The sequence below is a fragment of the Sarcophilus harrisii genome, chromosome 1 (genome assembly GCF_902635505.1).
Source record: "Sarcophilus harrisii chromosome 1, mSarHar1.11, whole genome shotgun sequence".
In the NCBI taxonomy this organism is placed as follows: domain Eukaryota; kingdom Metazoa; phylum Chordata; class Mammalia; order Dasyuromorphia; family Dasyuridae; genus Sarcophilus; species Sarcophilus harrisii.
In genome coordinates, this window is record NC_045426.1 from 91274735 (window position 1) to 91294638 (window position 19904).

Genomic DNA, 19904 nt, shown 5'->3' on the forward strand with positions numbered 1-19904 from the left:
GTTGACATACTAAGTTCATGGCTGAATAATAGGAGGAGAATGATGATTCCTATTAAATCATTAAGTCAGAACTTCTAATACATGATGTAACTCTAAATTATTCACTCAAACTTAGTTTTTATATAACAATTACACTAGGATGTTCCAGAGAAAATACCCTACAATGAGCAAAATTTTTTTTCTGAAAGAATAACATAATAGTAAAAAAAAAAAAAAAATTAACACAAAGTAATATTATGTGACTTGAGGATTGATATTGCATATTAGATTTCCTGATGAAAATGCCCTAATTACATGGCAATATCAAAGTAAGAAACTGCTCTAAGAAGGAAGCAACACTTCAATACTGCATAAAAAGACAATTTTGCATCACTGGGGAATTTAATCACTATGAGAATGCTTAGCAAGCATAAAGAAAATAATTTCTAATTCCTTAGTAGCTTTGGTTGGAAACCTAATATTTTCCAGGACATCATTTGTTTCTACATATCCCAGCAAAATATTATCAGACCTGCATGATGCAAGGCTAAATTTGGAAAAAAGCACCTCAGGTGTTTTCACGGTTGAATTGTAGATTGATTGGCAGTCTGAGCTGAATATGTCTGTTAATAGTTTTAAAAGTAAAAACTGCCCAAATTCATAATAATATTAACATAGTTATTATTAACCTTTCCTACCATTAGATGAAAACAATGTGGTCTTTGTTGTTCAGTCACATCCAACTCTTTGGGACCCCATTTGGGTTTTTCTTGACACAGATACTGAACTATTTTGCCATTTCTTTCTCCAACTCATTTTACAGGTTAAGGAAACTTAGGCAAACAGGGTTAAGTGACTTGTTCATGGTCACACAACTAGTAAATATTTGAGGCCACATTTGAACCGACGAAGATAAGACTTCCTGACCCAGGCCTGGTATTCTTATCAATTGTACCTCCTAGCTGCTGTAACAAGGGTTAAATGGCTCTTTGATATATTATAACACTTCCCCCTCAATTATACGAACAAGAACAGAGAAAATATTCTGGCTGAAAAAGAAGCAAATAAAAATCACTTTAAAAAAGGTGAAATTTAGTCACCCTAAAGATCATTTATACCGAGTGATTAAAAATCTAGTTGCTTTTCTAAAAGAAAGAATCAATAAAAACTCTAAGGCAAAATAAACAGTTAATTTAAAAAATTATAATTTTACAATCACTGAAAAGACAAAGAATATCCTTGAAATTTTCACAGTTTAAACGAAGTAAACTACTAAAGCTAAAACTTTGTAAGTCTTATTAGGTCAGAAGTATTTAATGAATGAAAAGAAAAATGGATAAAGGGTTTCTTAGATTTTGACTAGTCAGAGTCCCTCAAGATATACAAGGGAGAGAATCATCTAATTCTAAAGAATTTATCACTTAAAACAGGTAATCTGTACGGAATATCAATAGAGGATTATCCCAGTTCTAATGAATTTATGATTTAGATAAACAATCTGCCCAGAGTAGTTATTGATACAAAATATCATGTCCTCTTATTAATAATATTTATATAGCTCAGCAGTTTACAAAGTGCTTTACAGGTCAGGCCTCTACAATTTTCAAACACAGTATGTGTTATAGATATGCAATTCTGTATTTTTGGTAACAATTCTTTTTTCTATTTTAAGACTTTGTTATGTAACGTTTACTTCAGAATTTCTGAAAACGTTATATTTTCTTTTAAAAAAAAGTTTTCTTGATACTTTTACTTTGATTACTTTTTGTAATTTTATCAGTTATTTATTCCCATCCCTTCAAATTGGACCTTTCATTATAATAAAGAAAAACAATGATCTGTTATACATTAATCAACCTTCTAAAAGATCACATGTACTTCTCAACTGGCATGGCTAACTTTGAATTTTAAGTTTTACAAAAGTATTCTCAAACTCAAATCACATTAAAAAGTCTATTACTAACTTATTTTTAACCATTATCTTAATCTTTGTTTTTCTTTAAAAGATTGTTAATTTGATTATATATTCTTTCAAGCAAAAGTACAAAAGTCTGCATGATAAGATTTGGGGCATAAACATGACCAGAGGCTGAAGAACATTCTTCTAAAACAATATTATCAAGCTTCTTCCTCTTATTTTGGCAATTATCTGTATTATAGTACTATTAGAATAAAACAGAGCACTGTTGACCTCAGCTGAAGAAAATAGTTGTGACAAATGGGATGACTATCATAAAATTTAACAGGGCAAAAATATTTCTAATTTAACTGAGCAAACAAATATTGCTGTTAAAGATAAAATTAAAAACCTAAGCTATTTAGAATGGCTAGCAATGTAGCTATAAGTTGTTTTCCATAATTTCAATGAGTGATTACTAATTCTCCCATTTACATTATTTTTCAATGTAAAACTATCTTCTCCAAACTCCAATGGTTCTATAACCACCACCAATGTGGTTATTTCTTTTGAAGATTTGTAGATTACAAACCATCCATACCCGATTACATTCACATAGGTAAAACAACCTAAATCCCTGTATATTATTTTGATATGGGACACATTTCTGAAAGGGAAGCCTGATATCTAAATAAGAACTTTCATAATTCTGTGCTCATCAAGCAAATTTCCATTCGATAGTTGAATATTCATTCTATGAAGACCAATTTCAGAAGCCACTTATTTTGCCATAGACATTATTTATATATTAGTTAATTAATATTTTGATTTATAATCATCTTTTATTTGACCAGAGTAAAAAACTTTCCAAGACATCTCATACACCCCCAAATTAATAATAATGCTAATTCCTCACATAGGTATAATCTTTAAGATATAATGCTAAACTCACTATGTCACCAGAAGGCAAAAAATAAATTCAGAATCGGTTTCTAATATCATGTGAGCTGGGACAAATTCCCTATCAAGTCTGAATAGGAAGTCTCATTTTTTTCCATTAATCACATTACAACACTATTTAAGACAATCAAGTAAATCATAATTAGTTACTTCAGTACAGTACTTAAAAAAAAGAGAGAGAGAAGCAATGTAAAATTAAAACAACAACAACAACCAACCAGTTTATCACTCCATTGATGTGGCGTGTTGCTGTGTGGTCTTTTGGAAGGCTAGAAGTCCCATTGACAGGGTGAAAGGATGGAGTTGGGTAGATAGTACTTCCCAAAGATTGCATAAGTTGAGAACTCTGTAAGAGAAAAATTAAAATGTAATAAAGATTTTATAGTCATTTTTTTGCCTTCCCATCAGATATGACCTTAGCTTTTCCCCAGAACCTGAAATCTGTTGTTCTCTCCCTTAAAAACAATTTTAGTGATGTTGCTAATGAATTATCTGTGAGAAAAATAATAGCTAAGATCCATATAGCACTTACTATGTTTCAAGAACTACTCTAAAACTATCATCTCATTTAACAACTTTATCACTCTTAGAATTATCCTGAGAGTTAAGTACAATTATTAGACTCATTTTACCCTTGAAGAAACTGAGGCAATCATAAGTGATTTATTTGCTCAGGGTCTGAGGACTTGATCTCAGGTTTTCCTAAACCCAAACCTATTTCTCTCTATCCAATGCACCACCATCTGCCTTATAGCACTGTCACAGAACAAATAGTATTATGCATAAAGATGAATTAGAATTCAACTATCAGTGGGTTTTTTTAGTTGCTGGGAGATACTCATCTAAATTCATTTGCTATTCCAATCAATAAGCTGTGTTTAGCCAAACCAATAAATGCTTATTAAGTGTAAGGCAGACATTACTGATACAAAGTCAAAAGGAAAAATTATTCCTACTCTCCAGGAACTTATATTCTAATTTGGGAGAAAGGAAGGGGCAGGAAAGAAATCAGAGAAGTGTAATTTGAGAAAGTAGAGGGCATGAAACAAGATGACCAGAAAAAACTTCTGAAAGGCAAATGCTACAAAAAGGGAGTAGTTTTTTTTTAAATGTAGAGAAAGAAAATTTCTAGATCATTATGTTTAAAAAAAATTCACAGAAAAGAAAGCCAGAAAGAATCAGCCAAGCAGGACAGCATTGAAAGTTATAATTTAAGAAGCATACTGTTTTGTAGTTTCATGTACAAAATGAAACTTCCATTTCCCTTTTATTGTACATTAAAATGCTCATTTTATTTGGAGTTTTTCAGAACAAGATCTTGAAAAAATTCAAATCAATTTCCTACAAATTCTGGACAACAAATCTCTATTAAAAGAATTTTTCTGCCAAGATTTTTATCCCAGTTAACTATTGCCCTCCAAATTCTACTTGTACTATTTTGTATGTTTGTATATCTGTAAAATCTTTCCAATTTTTTGCAACTGGGTCCATTTTGTCTTTTATGATCACTTGTACTTCTCTTGATTGGTGGTCAAGAACTCTTCCCCCATATGTAATTGTTTGCTAGTTTTAATAAATTTTTGCTTTCAGTTGCAAACTCTCTACTGACCTATATACCCACACTCCCACTTATTGAGAACATAATAAATAAATGCCTATTTTACCTATGATGTCCTACAAAACATATTTTCAAATTAAGTGAGTCCTGAAGAAAGGTTTGGGTTTTGTTTTTTGCCATTGTTTTAAGGTAAAGGTGAGGAGGAAGTACATTCTAGGTTCTGATGTGGGCAGCTAATGCAAAGACAGGAGATGGAATGACATGAGAAACACAGAAAAAGCTAGTTTAAATAGATTGTGGAGTATGAGGCAGATTAGTGGCCAATGAGTCTGGTGAAAGAAGATTAGGTGAGGTTATGGGGGCTTGAATTGTCATTTGAGGAAAATCACTTTGGCAGAATGTATAGGATGAAATGAAATTGGGGACTTGAGGCAGGCCAATCAATTAGGAGGCTGTTGAAATGAACTAAGATAATAGGTATATAAGTGGGTAATATGGTTTTGAGTTGTGAGAGATATTGTAAAGGAAGACTGAACAAAAGGTAGCAACTGACTAAATATACAGAGTAGGAGAAAGTGAGAAAGTCAGGATAAAACAAGATTCCAAGTTATGAACTTGAGAGATTGGAATTATAGTGGCATTTTGACAAAAAAGAGAGAAGTATGGAATAGAAGGAGAAAGATAACTAGTTTTGTTTGTATTGAATTACAAATGTCTCCAAGGCACCCAGCATGAAATCTCCCATAGGCAATTGGTGAAGGGGAGGAGGAAGGTTGAAGCTCATGGGAAAGATTAGAGCTGGTTACAGAGATTTGGAAATAAGTGGAATAGAGATAATAATTGAGCCCTTGGGAAGTAATAACATTAACAAGAGAAAAGCATATTGAACTATGACTGGAGTGCCTAGGACAGAGTCTTAGGAAATACCTACAATTAGGAGATGCAATATGAATAATGAATGAACAAAGGAAACTGAGAAGCAGAAGATAGGCAAGAGAACCAGGGGAGGAAGAGCAGTATATGAAAACTTAGAAGAAAGTATCCAGAAAAAGAGGTTAGTCAAAAGTGTCAAATTAGGCAGACAGATAAAGAGAGAGGTAGCTCAAGTAAAGACTCCCAAGATTTGGCAAGGTAGAAATCTTTATAATTTTGAAGAAAACAGTTTCAGTGAAATGACAGGACAAGAAGCTATTCAACAAAGGGTTGAGGAATTATTGAGAAGAAAGTGAAAGTAATGAATGTAAACACCTTTTTAATATGAATTTGGCTGAGGAAGGAAGGAAATAATAGGACCTGAGTAGGTAGTAGGAGATAGTGAAGGTTTTTTAATGGGGAGGCAATTTAGTTAGGATTAAAAACAGAGGAAGGAACTAGTGGATAGATTGAAGATTTGAGAAAGAAGGAAGAAATTACTAAGGTTGTAATTTGATAGAAAAGAAAGTAGGGGGTAGGAGAAAAAATAATCTAACAAACATGTAGAAATCCTGGAAAAATTTGACTTATATATCTACCAGAGAGAGATGGTATCTAGAATCAACACCATTAAAGAACATAAATTAATTTATAGGGAAAAATAGCAGAAGTAAAAATATTTTTAAAGTCAAGCCAAGCTAATTTAGGAACAAAAATGGAAAGAAATTTAGAAAAATGGAAAAAATGTGCCTAAGCTCCTTTTACAAAAATACAATAAAGCTTTAACACCACAATCTTATAGAGGAGGTTTAAAAAAAAATACTTAAAGAGAATAAAGATGGAAAAGGCAGCTGAATTAGACCAACTGCCCATATGGGAAATGTAAATGAGAATACATTTGCTTCTTAAGCCTCATGGGGACAGGATTTTGGTCCTAGACATATTTCATGGGTTCTGTTCTCTCTGGATTAATTCATAAATTAATACAAATTGAGCAGAGACCCTAAAAAGTTTGCAAGTGGAAATAAGAATAGAAGTGACACTTAAGCGACATTATTCTCATTGGAAAGCTAATTTTCCTTATGCTTTTGATTTAAAAGATTTTTTCTTAAAAAGGGGTGCAATCCCTAAATGGAAAAATCTAACAAGAGTTAAGATGGTTTTTAGACTACAGGAGCCTTTAACTAGAACTATAAATTGAAATAAAAAGCTTTGGATTTGGAACTTCCTACTCAGTTTTTTAATGAAATCTAGCACAATCTGATAAACATATCTTCTTTAATAAAAATCCACTTATAGAAACATTATATATTTATAGCCAACTATAAGTAAAATTTAAATAATTAGAAATATCTTAAGGGGTTAAGTTGGGAAGCAAAGCAAATAATATGATGCTTTCACCACTCTAGCATTCAATCGCTCTACTTCTGCCCATGTTCAGGAGAACCCTGTTAATGGATATTATAACTTCCAGTCTATTGCTAGAATTTCAATACAGTTAATCCTTATAGAATCCAGTCTACTCAAGCAGTTGCATATTCATAAATAGAAAAATACCAAAAAGGCACAAAAGCATTATTCTATTGTACTAGGTAAATTCATGACTCAGAAAGTAGCTAGTATAGCAGAGAAACAGCATGAGAAAGCAGATTATTCATCCATTTTTCAGTCAAATGAACATAAAAAGGATCTGCATGCTAAATCAGTAACTTCCTGGGTTTTATATTTCCAAGTTCTTCAAGACTAGAACTCATAACATATCTCTTAAATTTAAAAAGAGTCACGAGAAAGTAAGGAATGAGATGGAGAAGGTATTTGCTTGATTCACTTATGGTTCAATCAATCAACAATAATGCTTTAAAATTGTATTTTACTTATTTTTCCTTTAAAATGATTTTCTCTCAATAAGTTTTTATTTTCTCTCCTCACTTTTCTCTGCTCCAAGTAAATTAAAACAAAGAAAATCAAACATGCATAATAAAATAAAACAAATTTTGTCAATGATTATACCCAAATCTGTGTCTCATTCTGAATTTTAAATTCATCACTTAAAAGATGTGGTCACAAAAGATGTGGTCCATTTTTAGTTTCCTGCAATTATAATTTGGTGTTGTATTGACCAAAGTTCTATATATTTTCACAATCTTTAAAAAAAAAAAAAACCAAACTATAATACTGTTACCACGGTATAAATTGTTCCAGTTAACTTCATTTCTAGAGATCTTCCTAGTTTCCTCCAAAACTATTCCTTTCATCATATCTTATGCTACAATAGCATTCCATTATGTTCATATGACATAATTTGTTTAACGATTTTCTAATGGGAGGCACTATTTCTAAGTAGCAGGGTGTTTTGCTACAGCAACAACAACAAAAAAGAGTTGCTAGAAATATTTATCAACTAGGATTGGGAATATCAAGGCAAAGGCTAGAACTTTCTCTCCCTATATAGATCCCACCTCCAATCTACTTCAGCAGATTATCACTATTATCATCCCCACTTTGTCTCATTTTCACTTTCTCCTTATCTACTAATCCCTTTTCTTAACATTAACAAACATTCATCTGAATACTACTGTCTTTGTTAACTTCTATCCTAACTTCCCCATCTCTGCTAAATTCCACTACCTTTTCCTTTCAATGCAATATAAACTCTGAAATTCAGCCTATTTCTCAATCCTTATCTTTCTGACTTCTCAGAAACAGTTGATTATATTCTTCTCCTGGATACTCCTTCTCTTAAATTTTCTCTTCTCCTTGTTCTCCCATTTGTCATATGTTCCTTAGAGTTTCCTATGCTGATACTTTATCCAGGTTACATTCACCAACAGTGTGTGTACCCCCAACGACGTATCTAGGGCTCTTTACTTATTTTTTTCCACTTGCAACCTTTTTTTTTTTTTTGCCCCAGAAATTTTTACATGAATTCTGAGTATACAAGTATATAAATCAAACATTTACTGATAATAAATCATAAAGAAATTTATTTTAAAACCATTCTTTGGCATACATATAATTTTGCTACTTATTTAAATAAGATAAAAGCAAATCTGCATACTAATGACATGAATGTGTTCTTTTGTTTTCATATAAAGAATTAAATCTTGGTGGAATATTTGATACTTTTTACTGTTACCTAATTCTTTTGCAAACTCCACATTCAGTTATGTTGACCCACAATTTAAAAATTTTTCTCTACACAACCGCACTATAGTTCTTTGGCCAAATCTACCCTACTGCCAGTTTTATACATTCTCATTGAGCAAAGAATTGCTTTTACATGTCAAAATGAAATTTTGTTGTATTTTAAATCTATTAGATCCCTGGCCATACAAAAACAAGTTTGGCCTGGGAATCATGGTTTGCCACTACTGCTCTAAATCATCTGGTAACATCATTAGCTCCCACTGAGTTCTGTTATCATCTTTATGAAGATGATTTCTAAATCTATATATCCCAGCCTTAGTATCTCTTCCAAATTTCTAGTCCTGTCTCCCTTTTACTTCTCTCTTCTCAACAAATCTAGGGAAAAGGATCAGAAGAAACTTATTGGAAAATCCTAGGAAATATATTTCAGAAGATACTACTCCTTGCAAATCTATGAAACAATTTTATATGAAACCTCTGTCACAAAGGAAATACAGAGTTGAAAAAAAGTAGGATTTTACACAACAAACATTGTGGTTTGCTTGAGAATAGGATGGGAAATTTTTGCTTGCTATTTGCTGAAACATGACATCAGATTCACTTATGTGGACAGTATTTGGAACAAATTGAATCCACATAATTAGTTGCTAATTAATAAAGCCAACAAGGAGATTATATGACATGGCAGAAGTCACTGAGGAAAGTAACTGCCTACACTAAGCCCCGCCTCCAATTCAAAAGATTCAAAATAGAACTTATCTTTTCCTTCCCAAACTTCTCTGTTCCTTCTGTACTGTCTTTCCTATTCTTTTTGGAAGTCAATACTATAATCCAAATCACATAGATTTGGAATCTTGGTGTCATTCTTACCCTTCCATGTATACAAATTACTAAAACTTGTTTCCACCTTCACAAAATAGCCTGCATATGCTCCTTTCTCTCCACTCACACAAATGACTATTCTAGGCCCTCATCTTAATTTATTTCCCTGATTTGAATCTCATCCCACTTCAAACTATTTTCCTTTCAGCTTCCAAACTGATTTTCCAAAAGGAAAGATTTAACTATGCCAATCTTATGCTAAATAAACTTTACACAAGTTATTACAAAGATCAAATGAATTATTTGTAAAAGGGATTAGCACAGGGCATTGGGTATTAAACACCAGTATGGCAAATGGGGGAAAATGAGTATAGGGAAGACACAAGGCAGAATTAAACCAAATGATCTGGGACAAATGGAAATTTCTATCGTGGGACAAAAGCTTTTATGTACAAGAGTATTAAAAAAATGTTTAGAATATGGAGCACTTCAATTTGTTACTCGAAAAGCTTTAATTTCATAAGTTTCACAAAAAACTAAAGAAGGAATAAATAAGTAAAAAGATCATATGATCAAAGACGAAAAGTTGAAAATAGAATAAGAGATTAATGAAGAGGAAATAGTAAAGAAAATGAAAAAGTATGGAAGGAGAAAAAAACTCACCTACGAAACAAAAGAAATTGAAGTGAAGGAGAGGAAGGGGGATTTTTAATTAACAACTAATGGGAGAGGAGAAAAGGGAAAAAGTAGATAACAAAATTAAAAAGGGGGGGGGAAGGCTTGATAATTTAAATAGAATTCCAAAATGAAGGAAAGGAATGACATGAAAGTAAAGTGATTGATAGAAGGTGGGGAAAATGAGACTGTGGAAAGGACCATCAAAAACAAAAGCAAAAACACTCCAAAAGCCAATATTGCAAAATTATAAAAAGAAGCATGGTTCCACAAAGCTATGAGAAAGCATTTCCACACTAACCCTCTACAGCGAGTGAAACTCTGGAATACAGTACACAATGCATGTATTTTCAGACTTTGATGTGAGGATACATTTCTAGTTTTTCCTCTCTTCCTTGCCTTTTCCTTTAAAAAAGATTATGCTATATATAATGACTCAGGAGGGAGATGGGAGGAATTATGGTGATGTTTAAAAACAACAACAACAATAACAAACAAACCCAAGAGTCAAATACTTATTTTTTTAAATGGAATTTAATAAACAGCTCTCCTGAGCCACTCCCCCCCTTTTAAAGCAAAACTCAGTCCAGTGGGTGCCTATTTGTCTTTCCTAGTTCTGTTCTCCCTAGTCTCTGACAAGGAGATGCCCTTTCAATTTCAAGACCATGCTTAGTCCTACCTAGCTTTGTTGATTCTGTTCTATGCCTGCCAATCCTGTTCCTTGAGTCTTGGCTGTTAGCCCAGCTTTGGTTTTGTTCATGTTGTTGATTCTAGCACTTTATTCCATTTCACTTCCTTTCTGCAGCATCAACCTTTATGGATTGTGGATTGTGCTGGTATTGCTAATTTACTTTGTACAAACTGAGCTCTGTCCTTGGTCTTAACTGTGTGTACTAAAGATATGGTCAGGAAAAAATTCTATACATATATATTTAGTTAATCATATGGCAATATAATAGCTCTATCATTCTTTTACAAAGAAGTTTAGCTGCCCTTCCCAAATTCCATTATATCCTTTAATGAACTATGGTGATCAGAACAAGATTCAGGAGAAGGGGGAAGTCAAAGTTTATTTTTAATAATATTAGAGAACTTTTAAAAGAATATAGCATTATTGTCTTTCTTATGCAACTACATGATAGTGGTGATAGTCTTGATGGTTAATCTTACATGAACTTAAAATGAACCTATAATTTCATTAATGTGGGCATTTATTGTTGTAGTTATACTTTCTCATCAGCAAAATTCTTGCATAAATCCTTCGTAGAGGTTCTATCCCAAGCTTTTCTCTAAATCTTTTAATAGGCCAATGATCTCATCAGTAACGTCTACTATTAGTTATATCTGCTTTGATTATTATCTTTACATAGGAACATGCTAAGACTAAAACAATGTGGAACATAAACTTCTCTATAATTTAGAGAAGTCTTAATTCTCCCTAATCCTCTTTGAATCCTCACATTGTATTTTTTGTGCCATAGGCTGTCCCTTAAGTCTGAAATATTTTCTGTCCCACATTCATCTCTTGGAATTCCCAGCTCCCTTCAAAGATGAATTCAAAAAGCCACTTTCTCAAAGAATCATTTCCTGATTAGCTAATTGTTAATGCCTCCTTCATCAGTGTATTTATTTTTAAAATATACTACCATTTACTATTTGTGAATATGGTATATTAACTCCTAGGTAAGTCTCTCACTTTTGTTTTTGTATCAACGATATTTTATAGTGCCTTGCATAAAAGTTTTTTAATAAATACTTATTGGCTAACTTGTTGAAAGAGAGAGAACTAGGTGAAAAAGAAAGTTGGAGGATATCTAAAAACAGAACTTACTGATTCCAAGTTCACTAATTCTGCCTGATGTCTTTATCATGGTGTTTTTCTTATGATTTTTAAAAACAAACTATAACTCCAGGAAACTTGCAAATATCTAAAAGAAACTAAACAACCTACAAACACCCCCATAAATCTCTAAAAAAAATTTTACCAGAAGGAATAATGGTAAAGAAAACCAAAGAAAACTGGCCATATACTTCTCCATATAGTCTACAACTTAAAATGACAAAGTCTTGTTGAAGCAACAAGAAAAAATGAGGGCAAGTGGAAGGTGAAGAATGCAAGCAGCCAGTTAAGTCTGGATACCCTATATGACAGGAAACAGGGCCCAATTGGTGTTGCAGGAAACTACACCCAACTCAATATATTATTAACCAATGGCCAACACAAAAACCAGGCAATGATGGCTTGAAACACTGAAGAGGCCAACGTCAGACAACTCCTGAAGAAGACATGCATCTCAGCCACCATCTTTTAGAAACAAGCAAAGTATGCCTAAGTAATTCAATAATAGGGAAAGTCATAGGAACTAACGCAAGCATAACCCCCCTCCCCCCCAATCTAGAAACTAAGGTTGGAGATATGCATAAACAACAGAAAATGTTTAACATAATGAAGAAACTCTCTGGACCAAGAAAAGCCCCAGTGGTAAATCCAGAAAAATAAAATTACCTGTATAACCAGTCCAAAAAATTCTAAGAGAAAAGAATGTCTAAGAGAAAAGAATGTCTAAGATAAAAGAATGCCCCTGAATACCTAGAAGAAATGAAACTGGAAACAAGTAAGTAGCAAACAATGGAGAAAGATCTTGTGCAGCATGATAAATAAGGAAATACATTTAGAAGAATTGCATGTTTAACATATATTGGAATGCTTGCTGTCTAGGGGAAGGAAGAGAGAAAAATTTGGAACACAAAGTTTTGCAAGGATAAATGTTGCAAATGACCTTTGCATATATCTTGAAAATAAAAAGCTATTATTTTAAAAAAATTTTAAACAGTAAGAAAAATTTATAGTTGAGGAAGATAAATGAAACACTTGGGTTCCAAAAAAATCAAAACAACAAAAAGCTTTGAATTGAGCTACTTGAAAATTAAAATGGGCCAAAAAAACAAAAAACAAAACCAAACCCAAACCCTCCCATCATAAATAACAAAAAATGTGAAAACACCAAATTTTGGAAAAAACAAGAAAATATAAGGGAATTAAAGGAAATTCACCCAAAAAGCAACCCAAGGACAAGTATTCAAGAATCATCTGATTACATAAAGATCATGACCAAAACCAAAACAAAACAAAAACATTAATACCCATACCTTACTTCAATAAATCATATGTGAAAACTGCCCAGATCTCTTAGAACCAAAGGGCAAAGTGAAAATAAAAAGAAATACTGGTTCTACTGGTTACCTCCTATTAAAAAATTCCAAAATTAAAACTCTTAGGAATATTTGAACTCTAATTTGGAACTTATACGTTAAAGAGAAAATATGACAAAACAACTCAAAAGAGCTGGAGTCAGAATTACACATGATGATCTAGTAGTCTCCACTACAAAAGAAAAGGAAGTTTGAAGAAGTTGACATTCCAAAATGATATTGTAACCCAAACTAACCTATGAAGAAAAACTGGAGAATAATCTGATAGGAGAAAAAAATGGAAAATTTTAGTGAGATCAGACACTTTCAAATTTAAACAAATTTTTTCCATGCATTTATTATAAAACCTGTCCCATTGCCCATTCAATAAAGAAAGAAAAAAATAACAGGACTTTCATTATAAACTTGCACAGTTCATAAAAATAAATTCCCAGACTGACTTTGCCTAAAAACGTATGTAATTCATAGTTTATCACTAAAACAATCATAGTTCTAATGTCTTTCAAATTTGTTTTTCTTTATATAATCATATTTCTTCCTTTAGTTCTGCTTACTTCAGAGGTTTTTCCAGAAATAAAACTACTTGTTTTATTTCTTATGGAACAAAATATTATAATTATATTCACATATCACAGTTTGTTCCATCATTTTCCAATTACTGAGCATCCCATTTGTTTTGAATTATTTGCTATTCCAAAAGAGCTACAAATATTTGTGTATATGGTAAGTACTTCTTTCTTTATCTTTCTGGTCTAATAGTAGGATAGGTAAGTAAAAAGGTATGTTCCTTTTGAGGCTTAGTTTCAAATTATGTCTCAGAATAGCTGGATTAAATTGCAGTTCTATCAACAATGCATAAATGTATCTTCCCACCAGCATTTTAAATTTTCATCCTTTGTGATGATCTCTGACAATTTGAAGGGTATGAGGAAGAAATTCAAATTGAGATTTACTTAACTAGCTTAGATTTCTTACTAAGATAATTGTTTATATCCATTGATTCATTTATATGTTTGGAAAATGGCTCTTAAGTCTTATAAAATTTGAACTAGTTCCTCATCTATCTTAAAAATGAAACATAAGAAAAGCCTGCTTTAAAGATTCCCCCTTTTCTCTCTCATTACTTATTTCCTTTCTAATTTTAATGTCATCAGATTTGTGGACTTTTTAATTTTATATAACCAAAATTATCCATTTCATGTTTATGAATACCTCGAACACTTTTAAAGTAACAAACTCTTTCCTTTCTATATATCTGAAAGGAAACTCCCACCCCTTATTTTCTCATTTATGATGTAACCTTTTAAATTTTTATCTTGCTTCCACTAGGTTTATTTGGCATATATGTGTTCTTAGTATGAGCCTAAATCCTGCCAAATTACCATCCAGTTTTTTCTAGCAATTTTTGTTAAATAGCAAGTCCTTTTCTCAGTCACTGGAGTATCTGGATTTATCAAACACTATGCAACTATGTTTGTTAGCTTCTACTAGATATTGTGTGCCTATCCTTTCCCACTGACCAACCTTGCTTTTTTAACCAGTACCAAACTGTTTTAATGATTATTATTACTTCACAGTAGATAGATCTCTGTCCTTCCTACTTTTCTCCATTATTACCCTTGAGACTTTTTACTTTTTGTTCCTCCAAATAATACCTATCATTTATATAAGTGCTTTAAGGTTTGCAAAGCATTTATATGTTTTCTCATTTGTTTGTCAAAAGAATTCTTTTGAAACGAGTATTACCATATCCCCATTTTACAAACGAAGGAACTGGAGTTGGGAGAAAATAAGTGACTTGTCCAGGATCCCCCAGTTAGTAAATATCTGAGGCATGGTCTAAAATCGGTCTTCCTGACTATAATCTTTAGTACTCATAGCCACTATACCTTCTCAATGTCATATGAACTGCATCTCTCTCTCCCTCCTCTACCCCCAAGCTCTTCAAAATTTCTTTATTAATTTAATTTGATATAGCACTGAATAAGTAAATTAATTTAGTGGTATCATTTTTATTATTTTGGCTCAACCTAATCAAGGGCCAAGTAATGTTTTTCCAATTATTTAGGTCTGCCTGTGTTCCTGCTAAGTGTTTTACAGATGAAGCCACATATTTCCTGTGTGCATTTTGACAGATACAATTTAAAATATTTATACTTCTGTGTTACTATCTATGAACAGAACTTCTTTTTCTAGCTCTTCCTGCTACGTTTTGCTGGTAAGATACAAGAATGCCAATAATTTATGTGGTGGTGTTTTTATATCATGTAACTTTGATAACTTTATTTGGAAAGAATTTTTTGTTTCACTCTTTTCTGCTATTTTTACTAAGTAAACTATAATGTTATCTACAAAAAACTGATCATTTTGTTTCCTCTCAATTTATACTTATTTCAATTTGAAGAGTTCTTGATCAAAAGTCCAGAATTGAGTAGAAACTGAAATGCAAACAGAGAAATAAATAAATTTGATCTGCTGGAAGGGATTAATTGATTTATTGTTTTCATAATATTGGGGGAGAAGAAATAATATCCTCTAAAAACTCACATTCGAAAGGGTCACTGATAAAGTTAAAGAGTGATATAGTTCTCCCCTGTTGGTATTGGAAAAAGAAAATATAAACAAATGGGTTAGAGGAAAAGAAAAGGAAGAGACCAAGGAACTCTTACATACTAGGGGAATATGAAAAAAAGAGCATATATATAAATGAAGATAGAAATGGGAAAAAATGGGCACTGAATAAACCTTACATGCATTTGAACACGACAAAAGAATGTTGAATACTAAGTGTGCTTGTTTACACACAAAGAATGTGTTGCAGAAATATATTAAAGAACAGGGAAATGTGCAGGCACAGGGTGTCTGATAGATAAAATAAATGAGATAGATTATAAGCAAAACAGAGAAATTTTCTGAGAAACCTAGCAAGATGAATATAAAATGTTATAGTGTAAAATGAATAGAACCAGTACAACAAATGATACAACAACATTATAAAGAAAAAGCTTTTGAAACATTTAATTCTAATCAAATGCAAGATGCAGCTAAAACTCCAAAACACTGAAAATGAAGCATGCTTTTTACCTCTTGGCTGTTGATGGGCTCAAGATGTAGTCAGACATGGTCAATGTAGTAATGTGTGTATTTGTTACAAGCTCTTTAGTTTTCTTTTTACTCAAGGAGGAGTTGGGGATGGGAAGGGTAAGAATAGGAAAGCAAAATAATAAACAAGGAGAAAAAAGAAAGTCACTAAGGTCCTTTTTTTTTAAATGAAAAGAAAGAAATTCAGCAATAACAGACAAATAGGAAAATTATGAAAGCCAAAAATTAAATGTATATTTTAAACAAAAAAAACTAAAGCACACATAGAAATCTGAGCTTTCATGTACAATCCATTTTTTCTGTTCTACTATGTATATGAAATGACCATTTTATTTGGACTTCAGAATAAAACAAGTTATATTTCCCAGATAAAAAGAAATTGAGGGCATCTATAGATATCATTAAAACTCCTAAGGTGGTGAAATAATTACATGGGATGGCCTCGTTGTTATGGAACTGGATAGATGTTGATTTGGACTCATTAACCAACAAGAAAAGCTTGGTCCCAAGGAGGTAGTTCCAAAGACTAAGTCCACTAGAATATAGTCTCTGGGGAACTGGACCTTTTGTTCCAGAAGGTGAAAGAGTGGTATAAATGTTAAGTAAACTAGGAGGATCATGAATAATTAGATTTCACCACTGCCCCCCACACCATATTCATTTTTTGTGATCCTGTACAAGTCACTTAACCTCTATCAGTATTCTCAATACACTTTAAAGTACTACGTAAGTGTCAGTTAAGGATAGAATAATGGGCTTTGAACATTTTTCACCCCAACTCTGTTATAACTTAACCCCAGAGGGATATGGATATAGGGCATTAATATAATTAGATATTTCATTTTTATATAATGAGCATGTAATTAGCAACTATTTACTTCAAATGCTAGAAAAGAAAAAAACACAAACTAATTGTTACTATTAAATGTCAGGCAGCTAGGTGGTGAAGTTGGTAAAAACACTAGACTTGGAGTTGGAAGATTTCAGCTCAAATTTTGCCTCAACAATTACTGTCTTCTCAATCTCAGTTTTCTTATTTGTAAAATGGAGATGATAATAATAGCAGCTACCTCATCGAGTGGTTGTGAGGATGTATAGTGAGATATTATCTCTACAGAACTTTGCAAATCTTTTAAGTACTATATAATAGTTATCTAATATAATGATTAATAATAACGATAGTGACAGCGAGGTGGCGCAGTGGATAGAGTACCAGCCCTGAAATCAGAAGGACCTGGGTTCAAATTTGGTCTCAGGCACTTAACACTTCCTAGCTGTGTGACCCTGGGCAAGTCACTTAACTCCAATTGCCTCAGCAAAAATAAATAAATAAATAAATAAATAAATTAATAATAATAATAATAAGATAAAATAATAATAATGATAATACTTGCAAATTTTTAATCCAGTTGCCACAATTAACTTCTCCTGATACTTTAGTTTTCACTATCTAAGAAATATCTGCCAAAAACTTAAAAGAGGCATTATTCAATATCATTGCCATCAAATGTAATATATAATTTGCTTCACAAACATTACTATCGATATTCTCCAATAAATTTCACGAGATTGACACTCATATGAAATAACATATAATAGAGAACAAGAAGCTCTAAGTAAACATTGGTAATGAAATAGCAAGATGTCAGTCTTTTTCTTTAAAAGTCTTTTCATAGATTATACACTCCTGCATAACTCATGGACAGTCTTCCAGTTATGTATCTTCCTTAGAGCCCAAGACCAAGCATGAAACATTGCCTCTGGTTAGAGGTTAAATAAATATTTGTAAAAACAAACAGAATAGGATGAAAATTATATTATTTGGTTATCTAAAACAAAGAGAGTAATATGACCCAATGGGAACTGATACCAGTAAGTTAATCCAATAAGCAGACCATAGATTTTTCTGTTTCCACAATAGAGGAAAGGGAGAGATTGCCATACTAATACCAAATACAACTTTCTTGGTGTGAAATCAATCATTGAAAAATAAAGCCTGTAATTTAGGCCTCTGAATCTAAAGGTACAGATTTTTTCTAGAAGATAACACCTTTGTTTGAGACACTGAAAGTTTCCAGAAATTTCCTCTATTTTTAAAAAAGTCCCCAAACTGTTTTATGTTTATTGAAACCAGATAAGCTGATTAATTTTTCTGGCCAAATTTCACTTCCTGCATCTTAAGAGATTAGTATAGTATAAATTAACTTAAGGGACTTAAGTGAATGAAAATAGTAATATGTAAAGAGTTCCTCCATTAATTCCTTACCTTAGTTCATAGAAATTTACATCTAGGGACCAACTACTTAAAAATATTTATTCTCTTCTTAAAGAGGATAAGAATGGTGAATGAAAGCAAAGAAAGTCTTCCCTTGTAAACTAACCTGTTTATCCACATTATGAAGGTCAAGAGAATGACTACATGGAGCAGAATCAAGTCTCCAACTCCCCTTGGAATTTTCCACCTTTAAGGAATCAGTCATTCTGCCCTGCTGTTTTATCACATCTTCAGGCTGTTGGGCTTCACCAAGAACAACTGGACCCTGGAAAAGAAAGTTACCCCAGATTTTTAGAATAAACTTAAAATTTTACAAATATAGGATAGATAGCCACAGAATGAAAACACCACCAAGGCACATTTACAGAACTTTTTTGGTTTAATCAGGCAACTTACAATTTAGTCTCTCTCACAAATTGGGATCCATTTGGTCAGATTGTCACTTGTCTGTTATTTACATAGTTTTTCCAAATATACAAAAATGTGATTTTTCTACTTTATAGGATTAGGATAAAGAAAATTAATAAATTATTGTTCAAAAAGAATGAATGAGGTAGAGGCAAACACATTCTCTTATTTAAATTGACTAATTGAAATGTACAAATGACTGTTCCTGTTTGGCAGTCCTAGAAAGTTTCTTTCTGCCCTAAATACATACTGCTTGAAAATTTCTTTCTTGCTTATCCCAGTCTTCAGAATAGTACCTGGAAAACTCTGTTAATCTTGTTCCTCACTTTTTCTAATTCTAAGGCAATTAAAGCAGTAAAAAGGCCTGGTATCAGAGGGAATTAAAAAAAAAAAAAACCTCATTATAAAGTTAGTCTTCACATTAGAGTTCAGATTAATTCCTTATTATAATTTCTAAAGACTGATTCTACTTAGTTTTCCCTTTCTAGAATTACATAGAGGGTTTCTACATTGACTATCTTTCAAAACTATTTGAAGACCAATGAGACTATCTTCCAAGTCTTTTCTAAGCCTAACGTCTCATTTTTAAAGTCAAGTTCATGAAGAGTTTTGAATATCTTACCATCAAGTTTCCCTCACTCTGGTTTAGGAGGGTGCTCTTAAAATGTGGCATCAAAAACTGAAAATGATACTCCAGATGTTGTCTAAATATTAGCCCTATGCCTCTTAACTTTTTTAACCAATCAAAACTCTTGGGTCTTTTTCATATGAACTATGTTTATACAATAGGAACCTCTCTTGATATGTAAAAATATATACACAAGTGTTAGGATTCTTACAAGGTGCTAAGTCAGTTATCTAATTTTAGCATCATACTTAGCAGTTCTCTCGTTCAATAATGTATTTAGTACTCATTGGAGTTCTACAAGATTCACAAGTCCAGGACATTCACAAGT

At 32.2% G+C, this 19904-nt stretch overlaps 1 protein-coding gene across 3 annotated transcripts in view; it reads right to left on the minus strand.

The window, feature by feature from the left end:
* LOC100922452 (KAT8 regulatory NSL complex subunit 1) overlaps positions 1-19904 on the minus strand; it is a 132703-nt gene that overhangs the window by 49470 nt on the left and 63329 nt on the right. For all 3 annotated transcript variants that reach the window (XM_031960931.1, XM_031960924.1, XM_031960916.1), the window contains 2 exons: positions 18647-18805; positions 3055-3182 (listed from right to left, as the gene is read on the minus strand). In XM_031960931.1, coding sequence (XP_031816791.1) covers positions 3055-3182; positions 18647-18805 — 287 coding nt within the window. The remainder of the gene's footprint in view (positions 1-3054; positions 3183-18646; positions 18806-19904) is intronic.